Source organism: Lycium barbarum, chromosome 12 (genome assembly GCF_019175385.1).
Source record: "Lycium barbarum isolate Lr01 chromosome 12, ASM1917538v2, whole genome shotgun sequence".
NCBI classification, from domain to species: Eukaryota; Viridiplantae; Streptophyta; class Magnoliopsida; order Solanales; family Solanaceae; genus Lycium; species Lycium barbarum.
The window spans coordinates 89,493,802-89,507,609 of record NC_083348.1 but is presented as its reverse complement, the minus strand read 5'-3'; the positions used below and the strand labels follow the sequence as shown (position 1 = coordinate 89,507,609).

The 13,808-nt window shown below is 33.4% G+C and overlaps 1 protein-coding gene and 1 long non-coding RNA gene across 2 annotated transcripts; one reads left to right on the top strand and one right to left on the bottom strand.

Annotated features, from left to right (window-relative positions):
* Positions 1-1,266: 1,266 nt before the first annotated feature.
* On the bottom strand, positions 1,267-5,689 carry LOC132623523 (L-ascorbate oxidase homolog). The gene is made up of 8 exons (XM_060338299.1): positions 5,228-5,689; positions 5,027-5,136; positions 3,100-3,370; positions 2,893-2,995; positions 2,476-2,821; positions 1,983-2,348; positions 1,821-1,899; positions 1,267-1,715 (listed from the first exon to the last, which is right to left on the bottom strand). The coding sequence occupies exons 1-8, from the start codon at positions 5,381-5,383 to the stop codon at positions 1,503-1,505; spliced, it is 1,644 nt and encodes a 547-aa protein (XP_060194282.1). The 5' UTR covers positions 5,384-5,689; the 3' UTR covers positions 1,267-1,502.
* Positions 5,690-8,714: 3,025 nt separating this feature from the next.
* On the top strand, positions 8,715-13,509 carry LOC132625122 (uncharacterized). Its single transcript, XR_009576658.1, has 4 exons — positions 8,715-8,904; positions 9,001-9,157; positions 12,561-12,618; positions 12,966-13,509. It is a non-coding gene; the product is annotated as an uncharacterized LOC132625122 (long non-coding RNA).
* The last annotated feature ends 299 nt before the right edge of the window (positions 13,510-13,808 follow it).

The following is a 13,808-nucleotide window of genomic DNA, read 5'->3' as shown; positions in this document are numbered from 1 at the left end:
ACTTAGTTTCTAAAAAAATTAAAGAAGAAAGGAGGAGGAGAATATTCAACTCAACTAGATCGTTTTGAACTAAGTTCGAACTTGACTTGTTTAATTTACATGACTAAAGCTGAAATATTATGTAATTGGATTACTGGACACAAAGTAGTATTATATTTAGACAATATTGGGCTGAGTTGCCATTAACAATCAAGTACAAACCAAAGCCCAACCACTTGAGAAATTTTTTCTTTTGGGCGCCGTTTGGACATGAGATGAAATCATGTTTGGACATGCAATTTCAATTTCTTAAGTTGCAGGTTTTTTTATAAACATAAAAACCCCACAAATTGTGAAAACCATCAAAATTTTCTCAATTCTTATACAATCTTACGAAATAAGTAAATCATAGTTCATAATAAAATTAATACGCTACTAGAAGGCCTTTTTAAAAAATACAACATCAATTGATTAAACTTTAGCTCAATAAAAAAGAAAATTTAACATGAATAGTAATGTACTACTCGTTAATATAATCCTCCCACATGGTACATACAATATATCTACCAACATATGGTTGGTAAACATGATTGGTAAATATATCTACCAACTTATGAGTCTTTTTTTATAAAATATAAACTTATGAGTCAAATTTTACATCTATATTTTTTGAAATCATGATTTCATATCCCAAATCATGCCTTTTTGGATGATTTGGGATTTAATCTCATAAGATGAAATGAGAGATGAAATCGCATGTCCAAATGCTGATTTCATCTCATGAGATGAAATCACATGTCCAAATGCCTACTTGTTGTAGATACCACCTAATAGTATCCAATAGGCAAAAAAAAAAATTAAAAAAAAAAAAACACTAATAGGCAACCTTGTATTATTAGTGTATAAATTTTTTGTTTAGAATACCGAATTTTGTTTTACTCCAATTACTCTAAGTCCCCATCCATGGATTTCGTAATGCATAATGATAAACTTAGTAGAGTAACTCCTGCTAACTCAAAGACTTCAACAATTTCGGTTAATGACTCGTCGTGAAAAGGTTATATAAATTTGGGACTTTGGTGATTTCTTTTTTAGTCTAAGTTTTTATAGACAAAGTCACCAGATAAAATTGTGATGATGGGAGGTTGCAGGTACTCAATAAATTAAGAATTATGCAAGCTAACCCGAATTAGTTTGGCTCCACCACAAGACTTGTTCATAGTCATTTCTCGAGGAACAATGTGATAAATGAAAGAACCACCAAATAAAGATACTTTTGCCTTGAAATAAAGAAGTTATTCCCTGCTTATCTATTTGGCATCCAACCAAAAGTTTGAACAAAAAATGAAATGTAGTGAAATGATACATTCCAACAATTCCAACAATAGAAAGCAGGATACACATCATATAGAAAGAAAAGAAGCGACTCTAAATCATAGCTCAATCTCAGCATCTTAACTCTTCCCAGATTAAATCTTTCCCGGTCACCCTGTCGTGACAGAAAACTAAGAACTATTACTGTTTCAAAGAGGCCTAGTGTGGTGATGTCTAGCTTTACCACAAAGAAGAGCATTCTTTGGTATTGGAAGTTCATCTCTCCAAGAATTTGCTGGGGAGTAAACTCTTAAGTAGAATTGCTGACCCAAGTACCTCCTTGACCAATCCTCAGACCTTATGTTCCACATTCCTACATTATCCAATGCCATGTATATTGCAGTCCATGACTTGGGATACACCTAAATTACATCAAACAAATACGTTGGAAACATAAGTTTAAGGATGCTTTAGCATTGAACAAAGTTGAGATCATGTGCACTATTATACTAGAAGTTTTGACAGACCTGAGTGGTGCAACGTGCAACCGTGTCCCTTAAGTTGTAGTGCAATCTACTTGCTGGAGTCCATTGTCCACCACTCATGCTGTTCGTTCACAAAGATAAATTAATAATCAAGAGGACTAAATGTGTAAATCAGCTTTTTCGATGAAGTAAGAGATGATTTACCCAACAACAAAGAAAGAATAGCCATCTATATGCCATGACTGGACACTATTCTCCCAGTTTTGGAAAATGATCTCAACGTAAGATCTGAAGTTAGCAGTCATAACAGGGGTTCCAATATACGCATTTCCGTTGTAGGGCTGGTCAGAAATGCTACCAAGGTTGAACACCCCTCCAATGTTGAAGTGATCAGCCAGCTTTAATGGGGTGTCTGGATCAACATACGAGACACTGTTGACAGCATATCTCTGTTTGCCGTTTATATATGGAGCAGAATTGGCAAGCATGATCGTGCGTGTAGGCTTGATCAACCCATAATGATAGGAACCTTGAGGATTAGGCCTTGGTCCGCTTGCAGTTAGATTCCATCTGATTTAACAATCAACAAATGAAGAGTTTTCAGTTTCAGAATAGGTAACTAACCTTCTGAAGTAATGACTTATCTTTTCATTTTTGTGATAAGTAAAGAGAATTAGACAAAAGATGATGCTACTACCGAATAGATTTGGCCTGGTAAATTGACCAAGTAATTTGAGTAGTAGGCCCACCAGGGAGAGGTCCAGAGACTTTTGTCCATGAGTTGCTGTAGTGAAGCACAGCTGTGGTGGTTAGCACTCGTCTGGTGAAGCGTGAAGAGACCACGACATAGTAGTCCTTTGGAGCCTGATTAGCAGTCACTAAAACTGAATAAGACTGTCCTAGATGGATGTCAAGTGAAGTGTAGGTTGTTTGGAGTGTATGTGATCCCTCAACTTCAACTAGTTTCATCGTGTGCCCTTGAATTCTGAAATTTATTGATGTTGCAATCCCCACATTAGATATCCTGAACCTATATGTCTTACCTGCACATTGAGTGGAGAACTAAGGCACAGAGAAAACAGTATTATTGTAATCAGACAAGTAAGCAATTTACCTTGATCAACTGTAAATGTGTATCCATTCCATCCCCGACCGTTGATAATAAGACCATCAGGTAATGGAAGATTATGACCACTATCTAAAATGTACTTCAGTTGCTGCAAGAATCAAACCCCCGCGTAAATTTAGCACCAAGATCATTCCGTAAAAAATTGTAAAGATAACAAAAAAATGATAATTGATCCAAACAGATGGCACCCACCCTGTGACTTCTCTTGTACAAGTCTCCAGCTAGTACAGTAAAGTCATGAGCAGGTTGAGCAAAAGGTACTGGAATTCGAGGACGGCTATAAACTCTGATGGCACCATATCCCCCTGCTGCTTTCTGCATTCCAAGTGATGGGAAGTAGAAAAAACTACCTATCTGGTCTTTTGCTTGGAGAGTGTAAGTGAAGCTTTTCCCAGGTGGAATTGGACAAGTGGTACCAAAAGTTCCATCTTGCCATGAGTTTCTCCTTTGTTGTATACCATTCCTGAAACAATTTTCAGCAAATTTGAATTGTCAGGAAGCAAAAAATATTGCCAGCTGAATAATTCTTTAGTTAGTCTATACCAATGAACTCATTAAATTACTGCTAACTAATACTTTATAGAAAACATAAGAGTAAAAGGTTGTTATGTGATTAAGAGATGCTATTAGCATAGACCGTTTTAATTTGTTAGACCAATGTAATCGATGGCATACAACAAGACTAACCTATGCTGCAAGAAGTATAGAGTAAATGAAAAGAGCTAAGATGAAATCTATCTGCTTATATTTTATTAATTCAGCTATTTCTGTGATAAAACTTTGATTTTTCGTTGAATTGCTTCTACTTCCTCCCCAATTCAATGTGTATGCATGGTCACCTATGCACGAGATTATATCAGATTGAATTGCGTTTACATTATCTAAAAGTTTAAACTATTGCAGGCATGTTTCTTTTTTCCTTCGACCAAGTATGTGTCAATCTTTTACTGGCGGTTATCGGCGAAACTGGCACCTAAAATCTCTACCTGCTTTGATACTATATTGAATGACATGAACAACCTCATCAAACGGTTTAAAATATCAAAAAAGGGCTTTTTAGTTATTACTAATACTGTTTTAAGGTCTACAACTTATCCTTGAAAGATTCACTTGGTACAATTTGGTGGGATTAGACTTCAGTAGCCTTCATTATTCACCCTTCATAATGCTAGTGCTCCATCATTTTGGCCCTACAGAAAAACATGCCACTTTCTCTCTGTTTTCTAGGAGTGTGCCTCATTGTACTCCACATATAAAATATAGTAATAGTTCATGTCAGAGATCTAGAGATCTAGCACGTGGGCAGTGGGTTTCTTTGATGTACCAAGGATTTGTAACCCCATACCATATTAATTCCATGTCTCACAGTAAAGTATCCTGCGGATTAAGTTGCAAGAGAAGACATGAAAGGTAAGTTTGAGAAGTATAAAACTACAGTGGTAAAAATGAAAGGAGATAACAGGACTAGGACCTACTCACGTGGACCAGCATACAAAATGATTAGACAAGTCTAATGCCTACAGCTCATATCTCAGTTGTAAACTAGACCAAAAGCACATTACTCTCTGTTGACAAATCCCTACCCATCTTTCTTCATAATCATAACTAATCCAGATCCGGATTTACTATGAAAATAACACTAATATGTACGCGAACTCACATATTTCCTAGAATTTTGATCTAATATAATAGGTTCGCACTTAATACCCATAATACAAAAAAATCAAATAGTGCACTTAGTTGAATGCTGAACTATTTAGCTAGAGAACTAAGGACTCCTTGATTCCTACTTAATACTTTTCTTTCTCCTTTCTAGTGGTGCACCAACCACATTCCTCCATACCCATATCTTTCATTACAAATCGTTAGTAAGTAAAAGAAGAAATGAGACAAAATGATTTTATCATAGACATTTCACTGTTCATGAACGTAAATTAGGAGGCAAAATATCAAATAGATCTGCATCAAAAAGTAGTTCTTTCTATTAAAAAATGTCAATTCCATTGCATAACAGCCAAAAGATCGTACCTTTTTTTTTTCTTTTTTTAATCTGAATAACATTAACAGGGGAATGAGAAAGAAAAAAGGAAAAAAGAATACACTTTGATTAAAATCTTACCAAGAAATGAGAAAAGGCTCATTCAAGTAGTTGTAGACACTGATAATCAAATTGTCATTGGTTACACAGTCAATTTGTGGACCTGGAAACTGCCCATTTATCAAGATCCCCTGCCACAACCATTACATAAACAGAGTGTTAGTTAAATCAACTCAGTGAAAATCCAAGAAACTTCAAGATTATGAAGAACTATACATATACCTGTTGTTTGACACCGAGAGGGTAAATATTTCCATAAGTGATTTTCCAAGTGTAGTACCGATAAGGGTTGCCACCATATGCACTTTGTAAAGTACTAACACACACAAGAATAAGAGTGAGAATGGTAGAATAATGAACAATGCTCTTCTCCCTCATTGTGTTGTTTCTTTTTGTTTTTCTTGAAAAGAAAATGAACTTTTTTCTCCTTTCTCTTCTTCTCCAAAATGGAAAAAAAGTTGGGAGGGAAAAGAATTGGAGAAAGAGAAAGGAGAGAGTTATCAAAAGGCTTGTGAATTGTCAGTGAGAGTGGACAAAATATATTGTGAAGTGAGAAGGACTAAGCCCCTGTGACCCCCTTTCACATGCAACTAGGAATTCCTGATTTTAAAAATGATAAAAAGGAAAGATTGCATCCACATTAACAAATTAACTGAAGTCTCGAAGACAGCAAATTAGGCATCTTTTCATCACGATGTACCAGCAAATTAGGCATCTTTGATGAGAGGTTTTGAGTTGAAAATATAGAGATTAATATTTAGTAGAGGAATTTTAACCCCTTTGGGGTCTTCCTAGACGACATCTTGATTGGTCAAATCAGTAAATATGGATTGTCCAACTGTCAAGTACTTAAAGCAAGAAAAATAAAAAGAGTTACAAATTTATGAAGTGAAACAATCAGTTTCTATCTTGGTAGTAATTACAAGGTGAACAGTATTCAGTAGCGGAGCCATGAATTCTTTATGTAGTTATTTTTTTTATATCTTGAAAACTACACTGTTTAGATGGTGAAAAATATATAGGTTGAACCCCATGAATTCTTTATGTAGTTATTTTTTTTATATTTTGATTCATTATTGGTGAAAATAGTGGGTCCATCACTAAAGGTGGTGATTACGGAGAAAGGTCGGCTGAAAGTGGTTCAACTTTCATAATACGAAAATCTTAAGAATGGTAAGAAAAATAAAGAGAAAACAACACAAAATACCTCTAAAAAAGTAAAATATTTATGCATCCATAATTAATTCGTTTTTACCCAGCCAGCCGAAAATATTTACCCGAGTACCCTCTCGCACAAAACTCTTCCTCCATGATATTATCTCAATATATCTATGTACCACGATGGTATCATGGAGGACTAAAAAAGTGTTTCATTGAAAGACTGAAGTAACCCTCCATGATACCATCTCAATATAAGGAATATATCATGATGGTATCATGGAAGACTAAGGAGTGTCTCATTGAAGTATTGAAGCAGTCCTCCATTATATCATCTCACTATATGCAGTGGCAGAGTCACATAGAGCTGAGGGTGTTCATCTGAAACCCCTCAGCGGAAAAAAATACTATTTTTACAAGGTTAAAATTATTTTGTATGTATATATAGTAGATGTTGAACCCCCTTAGACTTCTTCGTATGTTTACATTTTTATATTTTGAACCCCCTCGGCAGAAATCCTGGCTCCGCCACTGACTATATGTATATAAGATGATGATGTCATAGAGGATTTTTTGTTTTTTTAAAGAAAGTGTATTTTTTGAATAAATGAACATGATTATCTATGATACCATGTCAGTATATTATATATACCATATGGTTTTTTTTTTTTTTTAACAATTATGCCCATCCGGGCTTTTTATTAATATGCCAGAAAGAAACGAGGTTCATTGAGCCCAACCCAAAAATGGGTCAGGCCCAAAATTGAAAATACAGTAAAAAATGAAAACACCCAAAAAATTACATTTACCCTAATTGTAACATTTGCCCATATACCATATGGGCTTCATAGAGAGCTGATAAGTATTTTTGAAGAAATAAAAAAAGTCATATGTTATATCATCATGGTATATAAAAGGCAGAGTAATATCATGTTGGTATCACAATTTTGGAGACATTTTGGTTAAATAGCTTTAGAGGTATGAAAGTAAAGAACGTATGAGGGGATAATTATTTTATTTTCAAGGGCATCGACGTTCTTTCTTCACCGGTAAAAGATATTGAAGAGAATCTTTCTAAGATAACACTATTTGGCTCTCCAAATAGTAAAAGTACACTTATAATGAAAAAAAAAAAAAAGAATTTTCAACATCCCTTTCAAAGCCATACTAAAAACAAGTTAGACTCAAAAGTCGAGGAAGAAATTCTAGCAGCCTTGTATAGGCAAAAATGCAAAAAGTTAGTACTTTATTTGTGTTCTTGGATGCAATACTTAATGCATGTAGTCAGCGGATATTAATAAAGGTTTTACTTTGAGTTTGCACTTAAAAGTTGTTCCCCGACAAGATGTAAAGATAAGAAATTGTTATACTTGGCATCACAAAACCCCAAGTTTGATCAAGCATCAATTATAAGGCACTTATAAGGCACATGCATGTTCAATTGCTAGTGCCAAGAATTCAAAATCATGTTCTTGTGGGCTTCCTAGAATTTCTGTTCTGTTCATTGCCAAATTAAAGAATTCCCATATTAAATATTTGATGCTAACAACTAAGTAACAATTGGTTGGAACATGTTGTCAATCATTAAAGTGGCTGTGAGATCTAATGCTTCAGTTCCTATTTGTTAAATATCCATTTTATTTATATGGTATAGGTAAATCTTGGACAGAGGAAATTCAAAAAAGAAAAAGTTAAAATGTCACAAATGGAAACCAAATTCAGAATCTAAAAGATTTTTTTAATCTCTTTTTACCATTGTGTTGGAAGTTTTCTTGAGTAAAATGTAAATGGAATTCGATAACCAATAAACAAATAATTTCACCTATGCACAATATAATGTTTTAACAAAAGAGATCCAATCTATATATAATATAGAGTTAGGCATCAATAAGGTGATGTAACACCTCTCTATGCCCTCCATTAGCATTTATCTTTTTTTTTCAATTTTTTGACATTTTTTCTCTTCATTCTCTATTTTACTAAATAAAATAAAATACTAAAGGTTCATTCCCCACATATAATAAAGATTCACTCACCATTTAATAGTATTATTTTTCATTATTTCCCTTATAATTATTGTAATTACATTGTATTAAATCTATCTATCTATATATATATATATATAAGCTAGACAAGAGAAGAGTGATGTGACACATCTCTATGGTCATGAATCATACTTCCTTTGTTTTAATTTGTTTAAACTTATTTTCTTTTTAGTCTGTGTCAAAATAAATAACTTATTTCTTAATTTGGAAACAAACATTTACAAAGTAAATGTCCGTTATGATAAAAAAATGATGCGATTGCGTCGGTTATGATAAAAGTAAATGTCATTGCAAATTTCTCCGACCTACTCTATCACTCCTACCTTTTCCCCTCCCATATAACAAATCAAACAATTACTATATATATTAATATGTGATAATGCTCAGGTTGTTCATCTTACTATGTTCTTCATTTTATTTGATCTTTTAAATTATTAACCATGGTTGTTTTACCACTTCTCTGCAACATAAGAAGAAAGAGTCGTGGAGGAAAATAATAGGTTATTTCCTTTAAATTAGAATACTCATTTAGTTTTATCTTTAATCTTATTTTTCCTCTCATCTTGCCCAAAAACTTCTTAACAATTTTGATTATATTCTCTTTGATTGGTCGACTCAGTTAAAGAACAATGAATGTTAATTTGAGTTAAACATTTCTTGACAGCAGAAGGAAAAGAGACAAGCAAGAAAAATAAGGTGTCAACTATTTTACCTCTCATTTTTGATTTATTTCTTTTCTTTAATTAGTCTGCTCATCTGATGAGCTTTGAAATTGATGGCAAAAATAAACAGGTGACTTCTCTGTTACCGGAGGAAAATGAAGAGTGAAAGAAGTAATCCGGAAAACAAAACATACAGGTCATAGTTGTGATGTTCTTTTTAGAAGATTTTCTTATCAAGAATCGAAGGAGCGGAGAAAATTACTTGACGCGACTGCAGATAAAAACGGGTTTGAAACTTTCCTTTTTTCGCAATAGGTTTTATGACCTTCTCCCCTAATTTTTGGGATCTCTTGCTATGTCGTACTTAGATAGATTTTTATAGATATGATTTTTACAATTCATAATGTGAATGTTGAAAGATTAAGTAGGCGTTTGGTCATAGAAACAAAATATTTTTCACGTTATTAGGAACTTTTGAAATTGGAATGGCGTTTGATTATAGTTTTTACAAATAATATTTGATTGTTTGAATATATCGAAACTGAAAAAGGTGAAAACATGGTTTTAAGTATTCTCCAAATTTCAAATAAAACTTTAAGTTGTATTTGGAATTTGTATTTGAATTTTTATCACCAAACATTAATTTTCAATAAAGTGCAAAAAAAAAATAGAAAAAAGTAAATAATTCTGATGGCCAAACGGGTCCTAAGAAAGAAAGATTTTGAATAGTAGTGCAGAGAATTAGGGATGAAATAAATGGAGATGTGTAGGCACGAAGGGGGAAGTAAAATTTCTACTTTTTGAAGTAACACTGCGGAGGGAGAAAAGGGAATGAATAAGAAGTTAAAAAAAAAAAAAAAGAATAGAAAAAAGAGAGAAGAACAAAATATTAGATGATTGAAGGGAAATAATGTTTTTTGTTGAATAAGAATGCCTATTAAAGGATGAGTTGAAGGGATTAAGAATTAAAAAAAGGAAAAGCAGTAGGAAAATAAGTTAATTCATCGAGTAGAAAATGTAATTGCATTCCCCTTCATTTCTTTTATTTGATTTAAGAATATTAGAAAAATCTAATTTTGTATTGTGTAATGAAAAAGTAAATGAATTACATATATATTAAATACATATTTTATGACTAAGGGATTAGTAAATGGATTATCTATAAACACATATACACACATTTATTTAAAAGTGAAAATCTCCTTGATTTTTTTATTTCGTTTTTAAAGAGAATCCGGTAATCGAAGATGTAGTTTATCTATGCTCTATTCTAATATTGATATTTATATTTGTGCTTATTAATCCATATAAATTTTTTAATTTATATTCATGTAAATATTATTTATTTTTGTCTTGACTATATGCATAAAAGAGAATATAATGTTCAATCTTTAAGTTTTTCTTCAAAGCCTAATCATTCTTGTGAGCCAAAAGGATCATGGTGTGGTCAAATTCTAATATGCTTCGTCGTTAGGGCCAACTGTTACAAATTCAATTGGATTCAGGAGAGGGTGATAAAAGAAAAGAAGAAAAATTGTCGACAACAGTTACAGCTTTGTCTTTTTGGTACAAAGTTTATCAAATTTTAGAAAGTCACAAGGTTCTGCAATTTGAGTCAGACCAATTTGTATTTTTGCTGAAAACTGAGGGGTTCAGACGTGAATCAATGAATCAGAGTCTAGATTTGGAATTAAGCTACAATTGATTTTTAACCAATTGTAAAATTGGAAAAGGGTCAAATATACCCCTGTACTATCAGAAAAGGGTTAAATATACCCTCGTTATATGTTAGGTCTAAACATACCCTTTTCGTTATACTTTAGGTTCAAATATACCCTTCTATTCTACATTAGTTCAAATATATCCCTTCTCCGTTAAATATCCATCGTGGACATGAGATATGACGTGGCAACTGACAACTCGGTGAGGTGGACACCACATGGCATGTCACCTCGCCCACCCAAACCATTTACCCCTCTCTTCCCCTTCTTCTTCCACCGCTATCATCTCCTTCTCTCACAACCTTTGTCTCCATTAGCACCACCACACCAATATCTCCTTAAAAAACACTCCTAATTATTGCTTAAAAAAACACTCCTAATTCAAAATTGTAACTTTAAATTGCCTACAAATTTGAAGTAACTAAACCATTAATTCAAAATTGAATTTAAAAAAACCAACCAATCCAAACTTATTTGGAAGAATTTGAAACGTTAATATTCTAAACGGCAAAACTAACAAATGAAAACCCAAAAGTTTTCATTAATCCAATGGCAATTAACAACTGTTTCCACACCCAAACATTTTGGTTACAAAATACTATACAATAATATTCACCGCTTAACTCGTCGAAATCTACCCGATAGTAATCGCCTGAGATAATCGAAACCATTGAAAAGGATAAATAAGTTATATTATTAAAAGAGATAATTCAAATGGGGAAGAAAATGAAGTCAGTAGCATCACGGCTTGATGGTGGTGTGGTGGTGCTAATGGAAACAAAGGTTGCGGAGGGAAGAAGATGATAGTGGTGGAAGAAGAAGGGAAGAGAGGGGTAAATGGGTTGGGGTGGTGAGGTGGCATGTTATGTGGTGTCCACCTCACCGAGTTGTCAGTTGCCACGTCATATTTCATATCCACCATGGATAATTTTAACGGAAGAGGGTATATATATGGACTAAAGTATAACAGAGGGGTATATTTGAACCTAAAGTATAACAAAAAAGGTATGTTTAGACCTAAAATATAACGAGGGATATATTTAACTCTTTTCTGATAGTACAGGGGTATATTTGACCCTTTTCCGTTGTAAAAATATCATATTTTTAGATTATCAATTAATAATTCCTATAAAAAGTTAACTACAATTGATTCTTAATTTTTTAACACTGCGGGGCTAAACTTAGTAGCCGTTTGGCCATAAAAATTATTCACTTTTTTCTGGAATTTTTTTTCACTTTTTTTACTTTTGGGCGTTTGGCCATAAATATTCGGAATACAACTATACCAAAAACAAGAAAAACTTATTTTTTTAAAAAAAATCACTTTTTTCACTTTTTTACGACTACATTTCACCAAAAACTACAATTTCAAAAACTATGACCAAACACAACTCCAACTCCAGCTCGAACTTCAAAAATTCCAAAAAAAGTAAATTTGTTTTTGATATTTATGGCCAAACGGCACCTTATTTTCGCACTATCGATGTATAAAAATCAACAGAAGAAAATATTAGGCAGCAAACAACAATGTTCGAGGATACAGCAGGCTTGTTACCATAGTTCTTTAAGTGACAGTCGTGGCTTTTGTCTGACCTTATTCTTTCTCTCGAAAGTGCTAAAAATGTTCTCATTGATATAACATGATAATTTCATAAAGTTGTGCACCTTTTTTTAGTAGTAGTAATTAAGCACTTGCATATTACAAATTATCCAAATTATAATTTGAAGTGCAACTCTTTTTAAGTTAAAGACAATATTTTGAATTTCTGAAAATTGATATTTTCCTACAGCACATCCTGTAATCATTACAAGAAAAACAAGTGATACCCTTTACAATGGTAAAGAAATCTTGAATTTGATCACACAAGGCACTCCCTCTGTGTTTGTGATTCTTTCTTCAATCTTATTTCTACCCCTATTAATGATCTTTTTTTCTGCTTGCTCTCTGATTATTGAGGATGTTATGTAGGGGTTATTCTGGGCAATGGGCTTGTGAGACTTCCTATATCAAAATCACAGATTTGTTGGTAAGCATAAAGTTTGGAGTTAGTAGACAATTTTCTGGACCTCAAGTCTGGTGAAACAGAATTGTTTCAGTAGTTTACAATGATCATTTAAACTTATTTTTTAAAGAAATTGTATGGTCCAAAAAAACTTCAAAATCCCTGCTTACCAGGGGTGTTGGGACGTCCATTAATTGGAGCTTTCCAGGAGACCAGGACAGATATCAATTGTGTGTTTGAAAATTTTCAACCTTTGTTTTTACATATTCCTAGGACTAATGAAGTGTTTAACCTTCTGTAATTGGGCTGGGAGGGCCACATATATAATGTGGTTACCAAAGAAATGAAGTCTCATTCAGGTGTAATTTCAGGTTTCTATTGCTGTGCAATCTACCTGCAGGGGATTCGCCATTGATCTCTCCAAAAGTAAAAGAATGGAGAAGCCTGTAAGTATCTAGCAATTCAAAGTGACACTATGGACAGTAGTAAACTTGAGTAGGTTTCGTTATGTAGCAATCACGGATGACAAGCAAAGGGTAAGGTCAATGCCTGAGGCAAATCTGGGGATTGATACATTTGCTCATTTTAGTCCATAGATTACAAACACACATATCTCAAAAGTCAAAAGCTTACAATTTATGGATAGATGCCAAATAGCAAGTACTCTATTTTCATCTGATTTTTAAGAAGGTTCCTTTGAATAGATCTCTTAATGCATGTCATTACCTCCTAATTTATTTTACTTGGTCAGATCATATGATCATCTAGAAGCTGTTTGAAGAAGTCATCATGTGTTTTTGATTTGTTTCCTCACCCTATTATCCGAACGACTATTTGTCCAAGACTTAATGTAATTAATATAGCATTCAATAAAATATTGGAGCAGTTCAAATATGTTCCTGTTTAAAAATACTCTTCCGGATCCCTAATATCTGCTAAGTTTGCCGAGGTTGGTCTATCAATTGCCACAACAAATGGATCGATCTTGGCAGACACAAAAACCGGCTTATAAATTCTTCCATTTTGTTTACAAAGACGGTTTGCTTCACTGCGCTACATATGGCAATGTCACTCTATGATGAGGAGCTTGTAACCATCTCCTCAGGTAAACTGGATTTGTTTCCCTTCTGCCACAAGCAGGGGGGAAATTGTTGGCGTAAATTCAGATAGGGGAGGAGTGTTGATTCATGTGATGTTTTGATGATTAACAAACA

Coding starts and splice junctions, on each gene's coding strand:
- LOC132623523 (XM_060338299.1), bottom strand. CDS start 5,383: ATGAGGGAGAAGAGCATTGTTCATTATTCTACCATTCTCACTCTTATT. Junction 2,996..3,099: donor TGTACAAGAGAAGTCACAGG/GTGGGTGCCATC, acceptor TGATTCTTGCAG/CAACTGAAGTACATTTTAGA. Junction 1,900..1,982: donor TATTCTTTCTTTGTTGTTGG/GTAAATCATCTC, acceptor GTGAACGAACAG/CATGAGTGGTGGACAATGGA.